Raw genomic sequence first — 24,131 nt, forward strand, 5'->3', positions numbered from 1 at the left:
GACAAAAAGACAAAAGCACCTATAGTAACATTAAAGTGGATGTGTGTGAGCACACATGTGCCAGTGAATAAATGTATAATGCGTGTTGCAGCATGAGGACATCAAATTAATAAAGGGGAAATATTGAAATCTCTCATACATGTACAAGGCATGCTGTGCAGTGAAATAAAGAAAAATTGATTGTGGGGATGAAGATGGACAAAGGTTGTGTATGTGTATCATAAGTAATCCAAATATTAGTGTAATATGTAACACAAATGTGAAACGAATGTGTACAGCGTGTATAAATAAATGAATGAATATAGATTTGATATCATTTGCTGTATTTTTTAGCTATGACTAAGCACTAGTTTCAGTGCGAAACGCGTCAGTGGTCGGGTCTTTATTTCATTTTGCTGTGACTTGTAGTGCTGTCCTTCTTTTAATAAAGGCTACAATTTGTTCAGAGTGCGGCTGTCCAGAGACAATTCTTGTTCCTGCTTTATATATATGCTCTGTACCGTAGAGATTCATCATTGGCTTAATAAGTTGGTTACTAGAGCTTCCGCTTTACTTCTGGTTGCAACTCTCATACAAGGAAACCTATTATAATGTATCTGCCCCCTCCCCTCTCCCCTTAGCCATTCACAGAACATCTTGTATTCTATAAGGCAGTCAAATACAAAAATACAAGGACTTCTGTCGATGGTCAAGGGGATTAAGGGAGATAAACAATACTAAGGCTTCTGTGTTTAAAAATACAACACTCACTGTAGTTTACTGGTGTAAAGAAAGTTATCAATTATTGTACAGTACAAAGCAGCCATTTATTTAGTAAAACTGACTAGGGTTTTTTTTCTGCACAAAAAAAAAATTGTCTACCTGGAGATCCACTTTAGGTACCAATATAAAGAAATTCATTGAAATGCTGGCATACCTAGATTTAATTTCATACCTCCTTATACAGCATTGTCATACAGCAACATAGGAGATCCAAACTAGCCCAAGAACCTCTAGTTAAAGTGGCTCTAAAGGCAGAAGGTTTTTTGTATCTTAATGCATCCTCAGCATGAAGATAAAAAAAACCTGTGTGCAGCAGCCCTCTTCAGCCACCCAAGTACTTACCCGAGCCCATCCCGATCCAGTGATGTTGCAGGAGAGACTTGGCTGCCCGGGACTCTCCCTTCTGATTGGCTGAGACAGCAGCAGGGTGCCATTAGCTGCTGTCAAAGTTAGTGAGCCAATGAGGAGAGAGGGAGAGAGAACGCCTAGCCGCAGCCCTGTCTCTGAATGGACACACAGAGCGGTGACTCAGCTTAGGTGCCCCCATAGCAAGTTGCTTGCTGTGGTGGCACTCGGCATCAGGGAGGGGCCAGGAGCACCAAAAAGAGGGACCCCAGAAAAGGAGTCTCTGGGCTTCTCTGTACAAAACCACTTCACAGAGGAGATAGGTATCAGAGGTTTGTTCATTTTAGAACACACGAAAAAAAATAATACTTTCGTATCACTTCAAGCTTCGTATGAATTCATTTGCTGTTGCTGCATTTTCAATGCTGATGTTTTTAATTCAATCTTATTTTATTCAGATAAAAGAAGAAACATAAAGACAAATAGCGTCTCAAACATTACATTCAGTAAAAGCAAGTACAACAATCGTAAACATTGTATTTGGTATAGTGAAAACATGTCTACATGACGTGGAAAAAGGGAAAAGAACAAGAAAAGAGAGAAAAAAAAAAAAAAAGTAGGAGCATGTGTGTGTGTACCACTATATGGCCGTACGATTGAGCAATCTCCCGGAAAATGGCATAAGCAGTAGCTGTATCTACCAGCCTCACAATGGTGAGGGGTTCAGTGTTGCATCACACGTGGTAGATTGGGAGAGAATATACACGAATCTGGAAGTAAAATAAGACCCGTGGGGTCTCACAATGGGTAAATAGCCATAGGTGGGTCGGGGTCACGATACGTTAGCTCTATGAAGTCTTAAGGCAGTAATTAGAGATCAAGAAAAGGACAGGAAGCAGGGGCAGATACAAAGAGGGGGCAAAGAGACAGGGGACAAGAATCAAGAGAAAAGGGTCACTCCATCATGGCGTCAGGGTCACATCCTCCATGCCACGCTCGGCCCAAGATAGAAACTCAGAAGAGTATCGGAACATGGACCATGAAGTCCAGGTGAGAGAAAACTGCTCACTTTTACCACCTTCCTCCGCCAACAAACGCTCAAGGTCCCTTATGCGGTCCACTTCCACAGCCCAGTCTCCCATGGAAGGCATGGTTGCCGATCTCCAATAACGGGGGATCACCACTCTGGCCGCCGCCAGGAAGTGACGTAGTATGTCATTTTTGATGGATTTGAACGTGCCAGGAAGTATAGATAAGAGGGCCATCTCAGGAGAAGGGTGGATAGAGGTCGACAATGCAGTACAGTTCGAAAATCCGCTGCCAGAATCTCTGCACAGGAGGGCATTCCCACCAAATGTGGAGCATGGTTCCCCGGGATTTAAGACACCGCCAGCAGGTATCCGGCACTGCCGAATTGAAATGATGGATAGTTGTCGGGCACCTGTACCATCTCGTTAGCAACTTGAACCCCTTCTCTTGGGTCTTAGTGGCCAGGGATAGTTTGTGAGTCAGGACAAAGCACTTCTTCCAGTCAATAAGGGAGATAGAGTGACGAAGGTCCGTTTCCCAGGCCGCTGTAAACGGCGGGGGGTCAGGGGAGAAGATATTGAGTAACAGGGAGTAGAGCTGAGATACCACATGCGTTGGAGGATCCGCCTGCAGAAGCAGCGCCTCAAACTCTGATGGTTCAGCAAGGATGTCCGGAATGGATGGGAAAGTTCGAATGTAAGAGGTAATCTGTTGCCTCAGAAGCCACTGCGTGGGGTGTCGGGAGGTCGGATCGGTCGGGGTATCAGTCCTCAGGGTGGGGTCTGCACGAAGGACCTGGGCAAGTCTCCCATGGTCCTCCTTTCGCCACGGTCCGAATCTCGTTGCGGACATGGCCGGCGGAAAGGCCGGGGTCCCGAAGAAGGGAGTCATGGGTCCCATGTGATTCGACAAGCCCCTCCTAGATCGTAGGCGATCCCAAATCCGGATCGTTTGAAGGGTAAGGTCACCGAGAGGGCCCGAACTCCCCCGAACCGTGGGTGAGGTCCACGGGAGAGCGGAGAGTTCAACAGGGTTCATGTGGCTTTCCAACTGAACCCATAGCTTGGTTGATGAGTGATGGAACCAGTCCAGTATACGAGTGAGCACCGCAGCCTTGTGGTACAAGGAGGTGTCTGGGGCTCCAGCTCCCCCCCTAACCTTCGGAAGAGATAATGTTTCGTATCGTATCCTGGGACGGGCAGCATTCCAAATGAATTTGGAGAACAACCGGCGCAGCTTCTTGAAGTACGAATTAGGAATATGAATAGGAATGGTTTGAAACAAATATAGGAACCTGGGGAGAACATCCATTTTCAGGGCATTCACTCTACCTAGCCATGAGAGCCGTTTGGACGCATAGATGGTTAAATCTGCTTGGGTCCTAAGAAGCAGGGGGGTAAAATTCTGAGAAAAGAGTTGGGAAGGGTCTGTCGGAATTTGGATTCCGAGGTACCTGATGGAGGAAGAGCCAGTTTTGAATGAGAAGGTATTTGATAGTCTCCGTAGGTCCGACTTGGACAAAGATATGTTAAGGATTTCCGATTTGGTGTAGTTTACCTTGAAATTGCTAACTGCTCCGAATTTCTGAAACTCCTGAAGCACTGAGGGTAAGGATGTATGTGGGTGCGTCACGAACAAGAGCAGATCATCCGCGAAAAGGGCGAGTTTAGTATGGGTGGGCCCGATTGTAATGCCCTGGACCGAGGGATTATTACGTAGAGCAATGGCTAGATGTTCCATTGTAAGAACGTAGAGGAGAGGGGACAGTGGGCATCCTTGTCTAGTCCCGTTAGATATAGAGAAGGTCGGAGAGAGCGAGCCATTCAACCTAACCCTAGCAGATGGGGAAGAGTAAAGGGACATTATCCTCGCTATCATATTAGGTCCCAATCCTATTTGTTGTAGGGATAGTCGAAGGAACTGCCAGTCTACTCGGTCGAATGCCTTTTCAGCATCGACCGTCAATAGGCATAATGGAACATCGTGAGACCGAGCATAGTCGGTTAAAAGAAGGGTCTTTAGGGTATTGTCCCTAGCTTCACGGCCACTCACAAAGCCAACCTGATCCAGGTGTATTATCCCTGGCAACAGTGGCTGTAGCCTATTAGCCAATATTTTAGCAAAGACTTTCAGGTCGACTCCAATCAAAGAGATCGGCCTGTAATTAGCGCAAAGAGTAGGGTCTTTGCCCGGCTTCGGAATGAGGGAGATGTGGGCCTCAAGTGTTTGCGGAGGAAACACTGAGCCCCCTGTCAGAGAGTTAAAGACCTTAGTAAGAAAGGGCGCGAGGAGGACCGAGAATAGTTTGTAGAACTTGGGGGTGAAGCCATCTGGGCCCGGGCTTTTTCCACTCGGTGTACCTGCTATGGCGTTGGCGACTTCATCCTCAGTGATAGGGGTTTCCAGGTCAGCAATGGTGTCAGCATTTAATGTAGGAAGTGCCGTATCCGAGATGTAGGACAATTGATCAATCTCCCCAGTACAGGGGGAATCTGTCGGTCGGGTCGCAGGAATATTGTACAGGGATTGATAAAAGTCCCTGAATTCCTCAGCCATCTTAGTCGGTGAGGTGATCAACTCTCCTCGCGCCCCCCGAATGTGGGGCACAAAGGCAGAAGACCCCTTTGGATGTAGGCAGCGAGCCAGTGAGCGACCGCATTTATCTTGGAACTTGTACTGATGGAAAGCGAGCTTATCCGCATACGTGCGCGCAGAGGTCTCATAGAGTTCTCTGAGTTGTGATCGCGCCCTAGATACATCCGATAGCGTCGACACCGTCGGGGATCGTTTGTGTTCAATTTCTAGGTCTCTAAGTGTTTGGACTGCTGCCTCTATGGCAGCCGAGCGTTCCTTTTTCAGACGCGCACCCATTTGGATAAAGGTTCCGCGGAGTACAGCCTTTAGTGCCTCCCATTGGAAGGGCACAGCAGTCGTATCTGAGGCGTGATCAGCGAGAAAGTTAGAGATTGTATCAGAGACCCTCTGTATACACTCCGGGGTCGTAAGTAACGAATCATTCAAGCGCCACGTCCACTCCCTAACCGGAGTGGAGGGGATCGAGAACGTCATGTGAATAGGGGAATGGTCAGACCAGACCATCGGGTCTATGCTACATTCAGGAGACCAATCTAGACAACTGTGGTCACTCATCAGAAAGTCTATGCGACTATATGTGTGATGTACAGGAGAGAAGTGGGTATAATCACGGGATGTAGGGTGTAGCACTCTCCAAACGTCGACAAGACGCATATCAAAAAATGCCCGCTTCAGTGCCCTCAGCTTAGGGTAAGAGACACTTGATCGTGAGGTTGAGGAATCTAAAAGTGGCTCTAGAGGGGTGTTAAAATCACCTCCCAATATGAGCTTACCCTCTAGGAATCCCGACAGACTCTTCAAGTAGCTCAATGCGGACGATACTTGATTGACATTGGGAAGATAGATGTTAGCTACCGTAAATTTAGTACCCCACAGCAGGAATTTCACGAAAACGTACCTTCCATGAGGGTCAGAAAGTTGGTCAAGCACCTCTATGGGGAGCGTCTTATGAAAGGCAACAGACACTCCCCTAGCCTTCTGAGTTGGGTTAGTGCTGTGGAACCACCTATTGAAATATCTGTTGGAGCAGGAAGGGGTGGAGGCGGTGTGAAAATGCGTCTCCTGGAGGAGAAGCACATCGACCTGGCGTTTGTGCATTTGATAAAGGATTTGGCCTCTTTTAGAGGCAACATTGAGGCCGTTAACGTTGTAGGAGCAGAATTGCAGCTTGGGGTGAGATACCATTGTGTGGGCCATGATGAAGTGACAAGGAGGGAGGGAGGGGAGGGGGAAGATAAGGGAAGGTTGGAGCGGAGGAATAGGGAACGGGAGAGAAAGAAGGGAAAAGGAATACAGCAAGGAAGGAAGGGACGAGGAGAGGAGAGATGAGGGAGAGAGTGATCAAAGAGAGCACCTTGGAATAGTGGCTCAAAGAAAAAGGGAAGACTACTAGTGCCCGAGAGAGCGGGACACCTTGTGAAAAATCACGTGTTAGGCACGGACTGTGCCAATCCTATTTAGGGAGAGAGAACAGGGTTAGAACAGCCGAGTTGTGATCCCGGCAACTTAGCAGGCATACAGAACATATATGTAACACACCCAATAACCATGACAATTAATGCACAACTTCCAGTTATGAAAAAACAAATTATATAGCTAATATCATTGGTATTTTCGGGCATCTTAAACAATAAAGAAGTAAGTGTAAAACAGCAACAAGGTAGAAACTAGGTGAGGACAAAATAGAGGCACAAATGGTCCCGAGAGGCCCCTCGGGGACCAACAGACCAACCGCAGCATCCACGGCAGCACAGCCCCTGATCACTGTCTCGTCTTAGCCCAGACAGCGATGCGAACGCACGTTAGCCGCGCCCGGCATGGGTCATGAGCCCCAAGGCACCGGAGCACATAAGACCGGTACCAGGGGGACCCCCGGGAGCCCCAGGGCAATCCAGCGGACTGCGGCCAGGAACCCCAGAGCCAACCCGCAGGCCCATAGCCCTGGGAGGGTATAATGAAATCAGGGGAGCGGTCTCGTCATAGACGAAAAGGCAATATTGGCATTACTATCTGTCCCACCGGGGGCCCCAGCGAGCACAATTGCACTAGTGGTGGGCGGCGGGAGGATCTTCAGGACAAGCAACATAGTCAAATCATTAATAGCATTCAAAGTGGGCTATGATCAGTAGATCGCGGGAGGGGACCACGGTTAAAAAAGGGGGGGGAGAAAAAATAAAAATAAAATAAAGTTTGGTAAAACAGAGCAATAGAAACATATTCAAGGCAAACCTGATCGAAGTCCTGGATAGGAGCTGTACCCTCCTAGTGGATAAAAAAAAGTCAGAGGGAGAAAAAAAAAAGAAAAAGGGGGGAGGAAAAAACAGTGCAGGTTTCGACTGAAAGAGCTCGAATCAGTCCTCAGGTGACGTGGCTCGCCGCTCTCTAGTGCTGGAAGGCGCCGATCTAGGCTGTGGGTACCGTCGACGCTGAAGAGGAGGGCCCGGTAGCCGCTGGCGGTCATCTGGAGGGTCCAACCAGTTCGGGACGGTGACAGGGTCCTGGTCCAGGAAATGGAAGAAGGCTGGAAGTTGGTCCGGGTCTGACAGGACAAATTTGTGGTTATCATCTCGGGTCACTTTAATGCTGAAGGGGTGGCCCCAGGTGTATGAAGCACCAACTTGGCGAATCACTTCTAGCAGCGGGCGGACCACTCGTCGCATGTATAACGTGTTACGGGAGAGATCTGGGTATAGGTGGATGGAGGATCCGTGAAAGTCCAATGAGCCTAAGCGCCAGGCCTTGCGTAAGATCTCTTCTTTCAGGGTATAGTAGTGTACCCGGCAGAGGACGTCCCGAGGACGGTCCCTGCGATCGCCCCCCATGCTATGCACTCTGTCCAATTCGATAGGGGATGTAACCTCCCTGCCCAGGACCTGATTGAGGATAGCAATGACAGTGGGTTTGAGATCAGTGCCCGAGGTAGCCTCCGGGACACCCTGCAACCGGATGTTGTTCCTGCGGCTCCGGTTTTCTCCGTCTTCAATTCGGAGCTGGTGCTGTCGTAAACGGGAAAGGTGGGCTGTAGAAGCACGTTCAAGCGCCGTAATACGGGCCGAGTGATCTTCCTGGGTGGTGGCAATTGCAGAAACTGTGACCTCCGATGCAGAGACCCGTTGTTTAAGGGCAGTCATTTCAACGTGTAGAGAAGCCTCCAGTTTAGAGGCCCAGGCGTCGAAATCGGACCGGAAGGCAGAGAGCAGGGCAGTGGTTGTGGAGCCCGGGGCGCCCCCCGAGGCCGGGAAAGGCATCTCCTCCAGGGCAGGGCCTATGTTGGTGGAAGGGGGCAGTGCGGGTCCTGATAGTGGATCAGAAGGGTTCATCAGAGGAGACGGGTGTGGGCCCGAGCCGTCCCCGCTGGCTGATGAAATCGCTGCGGGTGGGGGAGGTGACTTATTTTTGCCTGGAGTTCGGCTTGCCGAAAGTTTGTCTTTCCCCGTACGAGGGTCCTGTGATGTTGTGCGTAGCATGTACCGTTGGATAGTGCCTTGGTGCAGTTCAGTATGGTCGTTAGATGCAGAGCTGGAAGCCGCCATCAGAGGATCAGGTGCGAGTTGATAGGAACACAGCCTGCGGTTGTCGGGAGAGCACAGAGCTCAGCGGTGCATGTCGTCAGCCGGCCATCCTCAGCCGCACACCCCCATAGGTGAAATGGTGACGCAGTTGCACTGCTCAGACACTTTACGGATAGAGGACTGCCCTTGTATACAGCTTAGGCAGTGACGTGGCAGACCGGGGAGGACCTGCGGCCGAAGGTGTGCGTCGAGGCCAGGGGCGAGTGTCAGCCAAGTCCGGGAGTAGTAAGATGGCCGCCGTGCCTTGCGTTGGAACTGTGGCCACAGCCCTTCCGTCAGGTGGTCTAGGGGGCAGAGGGTGTCACTATGTTGCGGCCTGGCTGAGTATCCAGGAGGGCCCCAGAGCGTGTGGAGGACAGGAAGGGAAGATGGCCGCCCCCCCCCACAGGTATGGGAGTAGCAAGATGGCCGCTGATAGAGTTTTGGACAGGGAGACCCTCTGGGCTGGCATCCAGGTCTCCCCACTAGCGGGTGGGATAATGTCTGTAGGTTGTAGGGCCTGAGTCTGGGAAGGAGGGGGGATCAGGGCCGCTGGAAGGGCAATAGGTGACCAAAGATGGCCGCCGGTTACCTCTGCAAAGTGAAGCGTCCTGGGTGTCCTGGCAGTGGGACCTCCTTGGTGATCCCCCGGTCTGGGGAGGCAGCGGTGGTTAAGGACAGAGCGGGGCGCCGTTCCTCCCGCAATCGCGGCACTCCAACGTGGTGGTTCCGGAGGCCTCACAGGCCCCAAGATGGTGGCGGAACCTCCGGAGGGGCCCAAATCCCTGGGTGGTCGGCCGATCCGGAGCCTCGATTCCCGGAGAGCAGTGGAGATCGGGACGGGGAGGGGTGGATGCCCGTTCCGCGGCCGCCCCACTCGAGCCCGGTGCGCTCCGAGGCCTTGCAGGCCGCACAGGCCTCAAGATGGCGGCGGACCCCGGGAATGGAGTCCCGGCCTGTATCGGTGTGCTGCTCGTCTAAATGCCCAATACAGCAATCGGGCAGAGCCGGGTAAGTCCAGGAGTTGGGATGAAGTGTCCTTTGGGCCAGATGTGTGAAATTGACCCAGGATGGCAGCCGATTATGTCAGGCTTGGCAGAGCTCCTCTAAAGCACGTCTAACCCGGTTAACGTCCGGACACGCCCCCAATGCTGATGTTTTTACAGATTAAAGCTGGGATCCCATTAACAGAAGCACCATAATAGTGGGGTAAGTTTTTCATGTATATTTTCAAATGTATGCATGAGAGAGCTCTGTCATGTTACATAGTTTGTCAGGTTGAAAAAGACACAAGTCCATCTAATAGTTCAACTAAACAAAAAAAAAAACAACCATACAATCCTATACCCGCAGTCGATCTAGAGGAAGGTGAAAAACCCCAGCAATCGGAAATTCCTTGGATCAACTTTACCTATAAATGTTAGTACCCAGTTATATAATAACTGTCATGTTAGGCCCTTTTCACACTACAAAATAAACCCGTTTTAATAATCCGTTTTAAAATCCGTCAGATAATGTTAAAAAACGGAAGTTATACGTCCTTTATAAAATATCATTAAAGTCTATGGGATTTTTTTATGTTCCGTAAAGATCCGTAATAGTCCGTTATAACATACGGACGTTAGTTATAACGGAATATGTGACGGGTCTTGCACTATTTTTTGTCAATTTTTTGTCCGTTGCAAGTAACGGATATATTAACGTCCGTTATATTTTAACATTGAAGCCGGGAACGAGTGGATTTTTCAGCGCTGGAGTTTGTTTTTTTTTTTTTTAATAAAGGACCTTTATTCTTTTGTGTCAGTGTGTTTTTTTTTTACAATACTTTTTACTTCCTTCGTGAAATGGTAGAGGTACAGTGTACCCCATTACCATTTCACACAGGGGGGGGGGGGGGGCAGGATCTGGGAGTCCCCTTTGTTAAAGGGGTCTTCCAGATTCTGATAAACCTCCCGCCCGCAGACCCCCACAACCACCGGGCAAGGGTTGTGGGGATGAGACCCTTGTCCCCATCAACATGGGGACATCCTCCCCATGTTGAGGGCATGTGGCCTGGTGCGGTTCAGGAGAGAGGGGGGGCCGCACTCTGTCCCCCTCTCTTTTCTGCGGCCGGCCAGGTCAACGTGCTCGGATAATGGGTCTGGTTATGGATATTTACGGGGAACCGCACGTCATTTTTGTTTTAAATTGACGGCGGGGTTCCCCTGAATATCCAAACCAGACCTGAAGGGTCTGGTTATGGATATTTACCGGGAACCGCACGTCATTTTTGTTTTAAATTGACGGCGGGGTTCCCCTGAATATCCATACGACTTCTGGAGCTGGACTTCAAGAAAGGGTGAAATGGTTTTTATTAACGGACGTTACAAAGGAATGATATAACGGATGTATACGGATATATACGGATAAACATTATCCGTTTTCAATAAAGGAAGAATGGTAAAATATGTATCCGTATGTATCCGTTATTAAATCCGTTAATAAACGTCCGTTAATAGGTGTAATACGGATATTATAAAATGGACATACAATCCATAGTGTGAAAGAAGCCCAGTGAGTTTTGGTTTATGTATGCAATGTAAAAATTACCCCTTTCATTGCATCTTGATAGTTTTAAACTGATCGAGCCAAACACCACTTAGTTTAACATATTATATAATTTGTCAAAAAATGTATTGTTAAACATAAATTAAATGAATTACCATAGGAGACCTTCATATCTTTACTACAGCAGTCAAAATATAATTTGGTGCAGTAAAAGTAGTAGGGATTTTTGGATAGACTTGCCTATGTTATACGCACCAACAGATTTGGATATAGAAAGGGAACTCGTTTTATGGTAATACATATAGTGCCGCAATTTCATTACCTCTAGTACCTGCAGGGTACAGTTAGTTGGTTTGGGGCTTAGCAAACACTGAAAATACTATATAGAAGGACATACAGGAGTAGAGAGAATAAACCTTCATAAATCACACCATGGAAAATAAAGGATGTCACATGGACATTTTCTAGTTATACATACTGTATATTATAGTGAGGAATACAGCTGCACAAAACTTTAACAGCAACAGAATGAATATCTGGCCCACTCAAAACAAAGTAAGACAGCTAGAAAAGGTGGCGAATTTTAACACATCCTGCATTTATAATCATGGTTATTATTGGATAACCAAAAGTGTAAAAGCAAATTTAATATAGCCACAAGTCATCCGATTGCATGAGATTTGGAAAATAAAAGACTGCACATCCAGTATAAATGGTAGTCGTGGCAACTCACAGTACACCACAGAATAGCTTACATGTTAATCCTGTGAACAACAAATCACCCCACAGCTTCATTGTGGTACAGAAAAATAAGTTTGGTGCACCGTTTGCCATAATCAGAATATAGCAACTTACTTTGATTAGTTTAAATGTATTTTTACTAGAATATTGTTACGAGTACAATACCCTGCGACAATGGTCGACAGCCTCAGAAATATAATGTTCAATAGCAGAAGCAAAGGCTAGAGAACTGAGCAACAAACAATATTAATGGGTATAGTTTTGCTGATGCATATGCAACTGGTCCATATCACGCTGTAGAACTCAAGGCATCCAATATATGTTTATGACTGTTGAACCATCGCAGTTCACATGTATCGTAACAAAACACTCCACATATACCATCTAAGGTGTCATAACCCATAGTGAACAAAAGAAGGGGCAGTATAGAGGAAAGAATTAGGGGCTATACACCTAAAATACTTTATATATGTTACAGGGAAACACAAGAAAATGTTATTTCATACTGAGCACTTACTAAAGAAGTATTTAGGTTTCTGTGCAAAATAACACTTCCAGGTTTGGTGAGGGAGATTTTCTTTGCAAGGTTTCCATCAGTGATCACCCCATAACGAATGGTTTCAACGTAATCTAAAAAATAAGTTGCATCACAGAAGTTACTTTTGTATGACAGTTTACGGCATGGCATGACAACTTTTGAACAGTGATTTGATGCCTGTCAGAAAGAAAATGATTAAAGCTGGCCATACATTAATTGAAATTCAGCCAGTAAAAAAAAAAAAAACACTTAAGGACCAGAAGGACTTACCACCTTAATGACCAGGCCATCTTTTGCGGTACAGCACTGCGTTGCTTTAACGGACAATTGCACGGTCGAGCAACGTTGAACCCAAACAAAATTTGTGCCCCTTTTTCCCCACAAAGTTTTTATTTTATTTTTTTGGTGGTATTTGATTACACCTAGGGTGGACTTTAAGGGCACTAATTGCATAACAGTGTGTGTACTGTAAAGAAAAATATTTAACAATTATATAGATAAAAACACATTAGAAATGGAATGCATACAAAATCTGTATCCAAATGCACCATATACTGCCCCCGACCCCGGTCATCTCCGCCGCTTATTGAAGCTGCTGGTAGCAGCGGAGACAATCGCGTCCGCTCCCCTTACTTCCTGGAAACCGAGTGAGGGAAAGATGGCCTCCGCTCGGCTCCATAGCATTGGAGGGCGGAAATTACGTCAAACGTCACTTCCGCCCAATGCTCTTAAAGGGAAGATGTTAGTGTAAATATGAGATCTGGGGTCAAAAAAGACATCAGATCTCACATTTAGGAGGTCCTGTCATGCTTTTTTTTCTATTACAAGGGATGTTTACATTCCTTGTAATAAAAAAAAAAAAAAAAAAAAAAAGGGTCACTTTTTTTCCTAAGACACCCCGTCCTGCAGAGGCAAAACGTATACGCAAGTCGCACCCGCAAATAAAAATGGTGTTCAAACCACACGTGAGGCATCGCCACGATCGTTAGTGCGAGAGCAATAATTCTAGCACTAGACTTACTCTAACTCAATACTGGTAACTTGTAGAAATTTTTAAATGTTGCCAATGGAGATTTTTAAGTGCCAAAGTTTGTCGCCATTCCACGAGCGGGTGCAATTTTTAAGCGTGACATGTTGGGTATCAATTTACTCAGCGCAACATTATCTTTCACAATATAGAAAAAAAATTGTGCAGTGTGTATTTTTCCCCCCAAAAAATTGCGCTTGTAAGACTGCTGCGCAAAGTATTGCAATGACCGCCATTTAATTCTCTAGGGTGTTAGAATTTTTTTTTACCAAGTTATATGGAATGTTCATCTGTGACACCACCAGAATATGAGTGAGTTTTTTGGATATGTTTAACTACTTCAGCCCCGAGCCTCCTTTTTCTGCGATTTTTTTTTTGCAAGAAAATTATATACAATAGTTTAGGGGTTCTAAGTAATTTTTTTTTTAGCACAGACCATAGGGAATAAAAAATGGCAGCCATTGCTATTTTTTTATGTCAGATGGCATTTGCACAGCAATTTTTTGGGGGGAAAAAAATGTTCATGAATTAAAAAAAAAAAAAAAAAAAAAAACACAATTTACCCCAATTTTTTTTTGTAGAAAGTGAAAAATCAGGTTACGCCGAGTAAATAGATACCCAACCTGTCATGTTTTAAAATTGCGCACACTCGTGGAATAGTACAAATCTGTGGTACTTAAAAATCTCCATGGACGATGCTTCACCTCATGTGTGGTTTGGACACCGTTTATATGTGGGCACAACCTACGTATGCGTTCGCTTCTGTGTGCGAGCACAAGCAGATGGGGGGGGGGGGGGGCTTCGCTTTACATTTTTTTTTTATTGTTTATTTTTTGATCACTTCTATTCGCATTACCAGGAATGTAAACATCCCTAGCAATATGAATAGGGCATGACAGGTCCTCTTTACCGAGCGATTTAGAGTCTATAGGTCCCCACATCTCTCCTGTGTGCTGCAAAGCCTAAGATTTAAAAAAAAAGATATTTGTTTTTTCAGCAAAATGGAAGTGTTTACATCTGCCAATGCCAGAAGTGACATCGCTTCTTGCCTCCGATGGCCATAGAAATCCATCTGGTCCCCGGCCAGCTCTATAGTAAACCGCCACCACTGACAGATTACTTCGGCTGCCTGATTGCAGAGGAGAGACTTGAGATGCAACGGAGGGCAAGCGGAGAGAGGCGCCACCTGTAAAAGCAATTAAGTGGCTAAACAGCCGCTTTGAGGTCTTTTACATGTGAGGGAACCGCTGACTGAAAAAAAATTATGGCTGGATGATGCCTGGCATCATTCAGATATCTCCACTCAAATTTCAGGATGCCATATGATGTCCACCTAACGAGAAGTAGTTAAAGTGGTTGTAAAACTCAGTCATGAATTCTGAACAAAGCACATATATCTGTAGTGTTTACTAGTCTATCTCCAAAGCACTGAATGCGATTTCTCTCTGCTGCTTGTTCCTCTCATCAACATGAGTCACTTCTGAGAAGATGGTATTGGAGCAGAGGTGAGAATTGAAACCAGCCTTTTTTGTTTAAAGGGCTCTATTTCCTAAAGATTTTTACTCAGAATTTAGACTTTAAACTTGGTATATAGTGTTTTTTTTATCTGTTTCCTGTAGGTGTGTGCAAATACATCTCTTACTGCTGTTGGTCAGTAACTGTTCCGACCATTTGTGTTGGGTAATCAAACCAAAAACTGAATTTTTAAATATAATTACCATATTTATCGGCATATACCGCACGCCGGCGTATAGCGTGCACCCCAAGCTGAGAAGGGAAGTTTAGGGAAAAAACGTACATTTCTTTATCGTACATCACGGGACACAGAGCAGCATAGCCATTACTATGTGGGTTATAGAGTCTACCTTCAGGTGCTAGACACTGGTGTTCTCAGACAGGAAGTCCTCTCCCTATATAACCCCCTTCCATACAGGGAGTACCTCAGTTTTTTCGCCAGTGTCTTAGGTGTTGGCCACGAAGTAGCTGTGCCTATACGTCCCTGGGACCAGGGCAGGCTAACCGGATCTGTCCAGGGTACCTCAGAGCCAAAGTGGACAGTACCCGGGCCCCAGGTCGTTGGGGTTTTGCCTATAATGCCTCTCCTTGGAGGGCTGGATCCTGGGTTCCAGAACTTTGGGCCTTCTAATGCCCCGTACACACCATCACTTTATGTGATGAAAAAAAATGACGTTTTTAAAAACGTCACATTAATTGACCGTGTGTGGGGAAAAACGTCGTTTTATGTCTTCTAAAGAACGACCAAAAAAAATTTAAGCATGCTTCAATTTTATGTGTCGTTTTTCAAAACGTCAACTTTTACTTCACAGAAATTGACCGTGTGTAGTAAAAAACTTTGTTTAAAACGACGTTTTTTCACCCGCGCATGCCCAGAAGCTACTTATGAAGCAAGTTTCAATGGAAAAAGTGGTGAGAACGTAACCTCGCTTTGCTAGAACATTGTGAGAAAAACGATGGTGTGTAGGCAACTTCGTCTTTGAAAATTGAAGTTTCAAAAACGTCATTTTTTACTTCACAGAAAATGTCGTTTTTTTTCCATCACATAAAGTGATAGTGTGTATGCGGCATAAGGTCCAAAAGTCCCTGCTGCCAGGATGCTGTATAGGTCCAGGGCAGTGGTGTTCCTCCCAGGACCCCGGTACCTGAAGGTCTAGTACGATACCCACGGAGAAAGGGGAAGACTGGGCCTCTTGCTATGCAATACCCTGCAGCGTGGAGCAGGTAAGAAGGGGGGCCTGCGAAACTTGGTTCGACGGCAGGATCTTCCAGCGGGAGAGTGTTTGGGTTAGCCTATGGTATGCTCTGCATCGGCGACTAAAATCCACTATGTCAGGATGGTGTATTGTGTACCCAAATATATGTTTGTATCTCCCTGGCTAGATTAGCATGCTGCTGCATGGTATGGATGGGTAAGGCTCTCTCCTGTTTCTAGGGAATAGAAGGACAGCCACCCCATCTGGTAAAGACAATGAATGGTCCATACCTACACAGGACGCCGGTTCCGGTCTGCTCCACATGTTTCCGCGTCCTGGAATCCTCCTTCAGGTGCGGCGGTTCCCCTCCACGGGTATGCGCGCGCGTACACAATTTTTATGTGTGCGGAGGGGGCGGGCTACATCGAGGTTGCATCAGGGGGTGTGTCTCCTCGCTGACGTCATACGCGGAGTAACTCATTTAAACCTGAAGCTCATAGCAGACGGCTGGACGGACATAGAGCAGCTGGCTGCAGGAGCATCGAGTCCTGAATGGGATCGCACGGACCGTAGCGGCACCTGGTGGCGGTATAGAGACCTGCGGGTCTGGAGCTGGCTCCACACTGACCAAGTTGTTTGTTGTTAAGCCAGGGGTCTCTTGCAGCAGCCTGAGCGTTTATAATCCTCCTTGCTCAGCTAACCTAGCACTTGGGAAGGTGTTACTCCTTGCCTGGCTGAAAAGTTTAGGGGCAATAGGGGTTTTTCCTAACATTAGCCTAGCTTGTTGGTTTCCTGCTGCAACAGTTAGTTGTTGGCAGCGGAGTACCTCATAATTGTACCATGGCTCCCAACGGTACAGGAACAGCAAAAAAATGCAAAAAATTTTAAGAAACAAAAGGGTTCCCCCTCAGGCTCTGAGGATCTTGGGCAGTCTCTGCTAGTCCCATCCTCTCCTGTAAATCCAGAGGGCGCCGCCTTGGATGAGCCATCAGGGTTGCTAGGTGCTGTGGCTGGCCCTAATCAACCCTACCCCGTCTATGTTACGGAGGACATGCTAGCTGCCACCCTGGTTGGGGTAGAGCAGAGATTGACTATGTTGATTGCAAACTCAATCCCTGGGATAAAACGGGCTAGATCTCCGTCTCCTAAGTTTGTTTCCTCAGATGCAGAGGTTCTCTCCCCTGAGGAGTTGGAATCTCAAGAGGATCAAGCAGATCAGAATCTAGAAGGTTCCGGTGTGGAGGAGTCCACTATAGAGCAACCATTTTCTGCCTCCCAAGCGGAGAGTCTGTGGATCCAGTCCTTGACGGACATGGTCCGCTCGGCATTTAAACTGCCTTTACCAGGACCGCAGGTCCCTGCAGTATCTTCTTTGGGCTCCTTGAAAGCGCCACTCAGTAATGCTGTCTTTCCAGTCCACCCCCTGTGGACCTGATTTTTCAGGATTGGGTGCGGCCGGATAGGATTTTTATCCCCCCCCCCCCCAAAAGGTTTTCTGTCCTCTATCCTATGGAAGAAAAATTTTCAAAAAAGTGGGCGCTCCCTACTGTGGACGCAGCCATTTCCCACGTCAACAAATCTTTAACCTGTCCGGTTGAGAACATACAGATGTTCAAAGATCCGGTTGATAAACGGTTAGAAACCCTGCTGAAGGCTTCCTTTTCCACCGCTGGCGCAGTGGTACAACCGGCAGTGGCCGCGATTGGCATGTCAGGCACAAAAGGACCAGACTAAACAGATGTCAAGAGATGTTCCGGCTCACCAAGCTCGTGAACTGGCTGACCTCCCTAGAGCCTTATGCTTTGCGGTGGATGCCATAAAAGATTCCATCCAGCAGGCTTCCCGATTGTCACTATTTTTGGTGCATATGGGAAGGCTCTTATGGCTAAAGAACTGGTCGGCCGAGACTCTTGACGGGTTTCCCCTTTCATGGAGGTAGACTATTCGGGGAGGATCTGGATAAATACATACAGACGATATCTAGTGGCAAGAGCACTCTATTGCCTGTAAAAAAGAGATCACGGGGCCCCACGTTTAAACGACAGACGTCTCCAGCCCCAGGGCCCTCAGCGTCCAGGCAGTATTGAGGGCCTTCCGCACGGTCAGGTTTTGGCAGTAAACCACAAGGGCAAGCCTCAGGTGGCAAGAGACCCTGGTCTCGTAAGCCGGCTAAACCAGTCCCCAAGTCAGGTTTATGAAGGGGCGCCCCCACTCACTTGGGTTGGGGGAAGGCTCCAATTCTTTTCCGAAGTATGGGAAGCCAGAGTCCCCGACAAGTGGGTCCTTTCTTCAGTATCCGCAGGATACAAACTGGAGTTTTGGGAATTCCCACCTCCTCATTTTCAGGAGTCAAATTTACCAAGCGAATCGGTAAAGAGGTCATCACTTCTAACAGCCTTGAATCGCATATTACACCAGGGAGTGATTGTAGAGGTACCACCTCAGGAATGCGGCCAAGGTTACTACATCAATCTCTTCATAGTGCCAAAATCCAATGGCGACGTCAGGCCAATATTGGACCTGAAGGGTCTAAACTTTTACCTGAAGGTTCGCTCCTTTCGGATGGAGTCCTTGCGTTCGGTGGCCGCCACCTTACAGCAGGACGATCTTTTGGCATTGATCGATGTAAAGACGCATACCTCCATGTACCGATTTTCCGTGCACATCAAAAGTTCCTTCGCTTCGCTGTGGCTCATCGCCACTACCAGTTTGTAGCTCTCCCGCTCGGGCTAGCAACGGCCCCCCATGGTGCCACCAACATGTTTGTTGCGTCTGCCCAGGGGTCCCTTGATCTGGCCACGAACCTCAATACCTTCCGATTGAAACGAGATGCCATGAGATCCAGGTCCGACGTGCCCCATCTCTGGCAGATGAGGTGAACACATCCAGGTGCAAAGACCATTCTCCCTGGTCCAGCATCTGACGACTCAGGTAGTCCGCCTGCCAGTTTTCCACGCCTGGAATGTATATGGCTGACAGGGCCGGTATGCTCCTTTCTGCCCACCTTAGAATGTGAGCGACCTCTGACGCTGCAGCCGAGCTTCTTGTTCCTCCCTGATGGTTGACATATGCCACTGCCGTGGTGTTGTCCGACTGGATCCTGACTGGACGCCCCTGTAGCCTCTGAAACCAAGTGGAGAGGCACAGCCTGATCGCCCAAAGTTCCAGGACATTGATCGGCAAGTGGGATTCCTCCGGAGACCAGCGACCTTGGGTCGACTGAACCCCCCCCCCCCAGATGGTAAGGCTGGCATCAGTCGTGATCACAATTCAGTGAAGGGGAAGGAATGATTTCCCGGCCAGAAGTGCCGGTGATGTGAGCCACCAAAACTAGGGAGGTCCTGACCAGGTGGCTCACCCGGATTTCACAATCCAGGGACAATGGGCACTTCTGTCCCATTTGGACAGAATTTCCTTCTGTAATACTCGCGTGTGAAATTGCGCATATGGTACCGCCTCCATCAATTGCTAGCTTAGGTGTTTCAGGGGAAAAGACGTCTGCTTGACGCCATGCTGACCCATGCGCCTGACACAGGGACTCCCAGGCAAGGTACAGTAACCCACCCTCCTAGCTGCGGCAGAGATGAGGGGTTCCCCCCCAGAGGACTCACCACCCTGGAACAGTAGTACGGCTGCCGACCGCTGTCTAGTAGAGCTGCTTCCTTGTCAGCTATACCGTCTGACCAGTCTGCAGCGTGTGTCTGTAGGTTTGCACCGTTTAAATGCTGTTTGACCAGTGGAAACATGGCCGCCGAACGATAGAGGTCAAACAACGCCTCCTGCCACAAGAACATGGCTGCCGAGCGTAGATAAAGCATGGAGCACAGGAAAGATGGCCGCCGAGCGGACGCTAGATGCCAAACACAGCGCAACCACAAAAAAATAGTCGTCGAGCGTTGATTAAGCATGGATCACAAGAAAAAATGGCCGCCGAGTGGACGCTAGAGGCCAAACAACGTGAACCACAAGAACATGGCCGCCAGTGCAGATGCAAACACAGCATAAATGGCCACCGACAGCATGGAGCAGGACACACAGGTAAGAAAATCTCTTTATGGCAGCTCATAACATTTTAGCGGATGTACATACACAGTTCCCCATAGGTGGAGCCCCCCCCAGGTGAACCCCCCCCCCCCCAGCAGCCAGTATAGCTCAGGGAGCCTAGGGAGGAGGGAAGGAATGGAGGGGGAAGGGAGGATAGACCCCCTTACTCACCTCTCCAGGAATGCCCAGCTCTGTCTTCCTGTCAAAGCAGGGGATTACTACTTACCCTTCCTGCAGGATTGTGCTGGAAGCATCCCCGACAGACCCTCTTCCACATGGTGACGGAGGTGACTGTCGGCCTGGCTGCTGCGACTTGGCCCTATAGACCTGTCATATGCATGCCTTGAAGCGTATAGCTCACCGGCCCCCGTAGAGCGACGGGCATGTCGTGGACAACCCAGCGCGTAGCTATAGTCGGCACGCGCTCGATGGCTGAAACTGGGGAGAGTACAAGGATCTTGGATCCAGCCTGTCGCCCAGTCGGCAGTTGATCGAATATCACAGGAACAAACAAAAAATAAATAAATACATTTTTAATTTTAAACCTCCAGGCCTATGGGCCCGAAGGGAGCCATGTCTTCTCCTTAGCTAGGCAGAAAAAAAAAACTGATCTGCGAGATGCAGAGAGGGGTTATACCCAGAGGGACCGCGGGACTGTATGGTGTGTGATGTGTTTAACACTTCTATAAGTTTCTGCCTAGTCACTCCTAAAGGAAGGCCAATACCCACTTTGTCAAGATTAAGGCTGTTTCCATCCATGAACGAAAGAGAAAATTTGATTCGCATTTCAGTTAGAATTTAGTTTTGTTATTCGTAGCATTCAGTAAATTTGTTTAAATTGTAATTCAGGTACTCCGAGATATCCAAATAACGAAAGATTAGTCTGAATATTAATTTGGTACGAAACGAACCACACGTCTAGTTATAAGTTCATTGTACAGTACTGTGCAAAAGTTAGGTAGGTATTAAGACTGTGTTTAGAAGTTGAAGTGTTTTAGCTAGATTCAGGTAGGGCGCCGCATCTTTAAGGCGGCGTAGCGTATCGTATTTACGCTACACCGCCGTAAGTTAGATAGGCAAGTACTGTATTCACAAAGCACTTGCCTCCTAACTTACGGCGGCGTAGCGTAAATGTGGCCGGCGTAAGCGCGCCTAATTCAAATGAGGATGGGGGGGACGTGTTTTATGTAAATGATTGGTGACCCGACGTGATTTATGTTTTTTACGAACGGCGCATGCGCCGTCCATGTACATATCCCAGTGTGCATTGCTCCAAAGTACGCTGCAAGGACGTATTGGTTTCGACGTGAATGTAAATGACGTCCAGCCCCATTCACGGACGACTTACGCAAACGACGTAAAATTTTCAAATTTCGATGCGGGAACGACGGCCATACTTAACATTGACTAGTCCAGCTATTTGTTCGACTAACTTTATGCCAGAAAACACCTTACGTAAACGGCGTATCTTTACTGCGACGGGCGCACGTACGTTCGTGAATCGGCGTATCTAGGCATTTACATAGTCTACGGCGAACTCAATGAAAGCGCCACCTAGCGGCCAGCGGAAAAATCTACTGATACGCCGGCGTAACTCTCTCGGAATCCAGCTATTAGTTCCTATTTCCTATGTTTTCATGCAATGGATGTGGAAACAAGGCTAAGCAACTCCACTATCCACAAAAACATAGGAACGGAGTGCAGAAAAATTACAGCAGGTGCTCTGTACTGATGAGTCAGAATTTAAAAAATATTTGGCTGTAACAGGAGGCAGTTTGGCTAGAAAGCAGTACAATAATGACTGTCTGCAGGCAACAGTGAAGCGTGGTGGAGGTTCATTGCAAGTTTGAGACTGCATTTCTGCAAATGGCGTTGGAGATTTCGGTCAGGATCATGTGATGGTGTCCTCAATGCTGAGCAATACCATGAGGGAGGTTGGTGACTGACCCCAAATTTATTCTGGAGCAGGAAAACGACCCCAATCATGTCATTAGCAACTATCTTCAGTGTAAAGAGGAAAAAGTGATGGAAGTGATGGAAGTGATGGATTGGCCACCAAAGAGCCCTGATCAACATCAAGTTTATCTGTTATTACATGAGGAGACAGAAAAATGTGATGCAGCTTACATCCACAGAATATATATGGTTAGCTTTCCAAAATGTTTGGAGCAACCTACCCACCGAATTCCTTCACAAGTATACATAGAAGAATTTAAGTGGTTTTGAACTATTGATTTTATTTGGATTTCTCTTCTGTTTGTTTACTTTACATTTTGTTAATTGATAAAAATAAAAATAAACTTAACACTTCTAAATACATTCCTAATTTACAGCATTTTTCACACCTACCTAAAACTTTTGCAGAGTAGTGTAGATTTTATAGGTCACATTTCATAATAAAAATTGGATATATTTCCTTGTATGAGGCACAGTCACGGGAAAACTGTCACAATGGAATTCTGTGAGCTGCCATTACTGATCTCTTTTGGAATAACAGTTTTTTATTGGTGGAACTTTGGCTTTAATGCCTTGAGACGAGTAAAAGTCTGTTTTTTTTTTTTGGACTAAAATTTACTAATTTGCTGCATGCATGTTTTAGATGTGCAACTGTGGAAGTATTCATTGTAGACATTTTGGACAACTAGCCGTTTTGGAAGGAAACCAGCAATAACAGACCCTATATTTCTTAAGAGATCTAGATTGGGAATTCACTTAAAGTGGAGGTTCACCCGGATATACGATTTTTTACCCTTAGATTCCTGCTCATTTTGTCTAGGGGAATCGGCTAGTTGTTTTAAAATCGAAGCTGTACTTACCGTTGTAGAGAGCGATTTTCTACGCCGCTTCCGGGTATGGGCTGCGGGACTGGGCATTCCTATTTTGATTGACAGTCTTCCGACGGTCGCATCAATCGCGTCACGATTTTCCGAAAGTAGCCGAACGTCGGTGCGCAGGCGCAGTATAGAGCCGCACCGACGGTCGGCTTCTTTCGGCTACTCGTGACGCGATTGATGCGACCGTCAGAAGCCTGTCAATCAAGAAGGAACGCCCAGTCCCAAAGACCCATACCCGGAAGTGGCGGAGAAGATCGCTCTCTACAACAGTAAGTACAGCTTCGATTTTAAAATAACTAGCCGATTCCCCTAGACAAAATGAGCATCCATCGAAGGGTAAAAAAAAATTTATGGGTGAACTCCCGCTTTAAGATAGGTTAGATATTTTAAAGGATATGGCTGGTTTTGCAGCATTGTTGTTTTTCTCCCTCTACTTTTTTTCATTGATTGAATTGATATTGTGAGAAATAAACTCATCTGACAAATGCATTACATTATTTGTTTAATCACATGGCTTATACAGCAAGATAATCATTTTTTTTCTGTCGTGCTTCAGAACAACAGTAATTGAACTAGAAAATGCATTTCCTGCAGAAAATGTGTGGGAATGCTGAATAGCTGAATTGCTAAGCCCGCACCAAAGCCATTCACCATAACCACTACACTATCTTTAGAACATACAAGCAGTGTTCCTTCAGTACTTATAAAGCCTGGGCCAGATCCACGAAGCGTTTACGCTGGCGTATCTATTGATACGCCACGTAACTTCTATTTTACTCCGGCGTATCTTTGTTTTGTATCCACAAAACAAGATACGCCTGAAGCTCGGCTAGATCCGACTGGTGTACGTCTTAGTACGCCGTCGGATCTAAGGTGCATATTTATGCTGGCCGCTAGGTGGCGTTTCCGTCGGTTTCCGCGTCGAGTATGCAAATTAGCTAGATACGGCGATCCACGAACGTACGTCTGGCGCATTTTTTTACGTCGTTTCCGTAAGGCTTTTTTCGGCGTATAGTTACCCCTGCTATATGAGGCGTATCCTATGTTAACTATGGACGTCGTTCCCGCGTCGAATTTTTAAAATTTTACGTCGTTTGCGTAAGTCGTTCGCGAATAGGGCTTTGCGTAGAATGACGTTCACGTCGTAAGCATTGGCTTGCTGTGGGTTAATTTCGAGCATGCGCACTGGGATACCGCCACGGACGGCGCATGCGCCGTTCAGAAAAAACTTCACTTACGTCGGGTCAAGACGTATTGCCATAAAACACACCCCCATCTCATCCATTTGAATTGCGCGCCCTTACGCCGACACAGTGACACTACGCCGCCTTCGTGGATCTGTCCCCCTCTCTTTGATCATTAACCACTTAAGCCCCGGACCAATATCCAGTTAATGCCCAGAGGCGT

The 24,131-nt window shown here is 47.1% G+C and overlaps 1 protein-coding gene across 2 annotated transcripts in view; it reads right to left on the reverse strand.

Moving 5' to 3' along the window:
• TXNDC11 (thioredoxin domain containing 11) overlaps nt 1-24,131 on the reverse strand; it is a 132,680-nt gene that overhangs the window by 49,480 nt on the left and 59,069 nt on the right. For both annotated transcript variants that reach the window (XM_040356862.1, XM_040356861.1), the window contains exon 6: nt 12,088-12,200. In XM_040356862.1, the coding sequence (XP_040212796.1) occupies nt 12,088-12,200 (113 nt within the window). The remainder of the gene's footprint in view (nt 1-12,087; nt 12,201-24,131) is intronic.

This window comes from Rana temporaria, chromosome 6 (genome assembly GCF_905171775.1).
Source record: "Rana temporaria chromosome 6, aRanTem1.1, whole genome shotgun sequence".
NCBI lineage: Eukaryota > Metazoa > Chordata > Amphibia > Anura > Ranidae > Rana > Rana temporaria.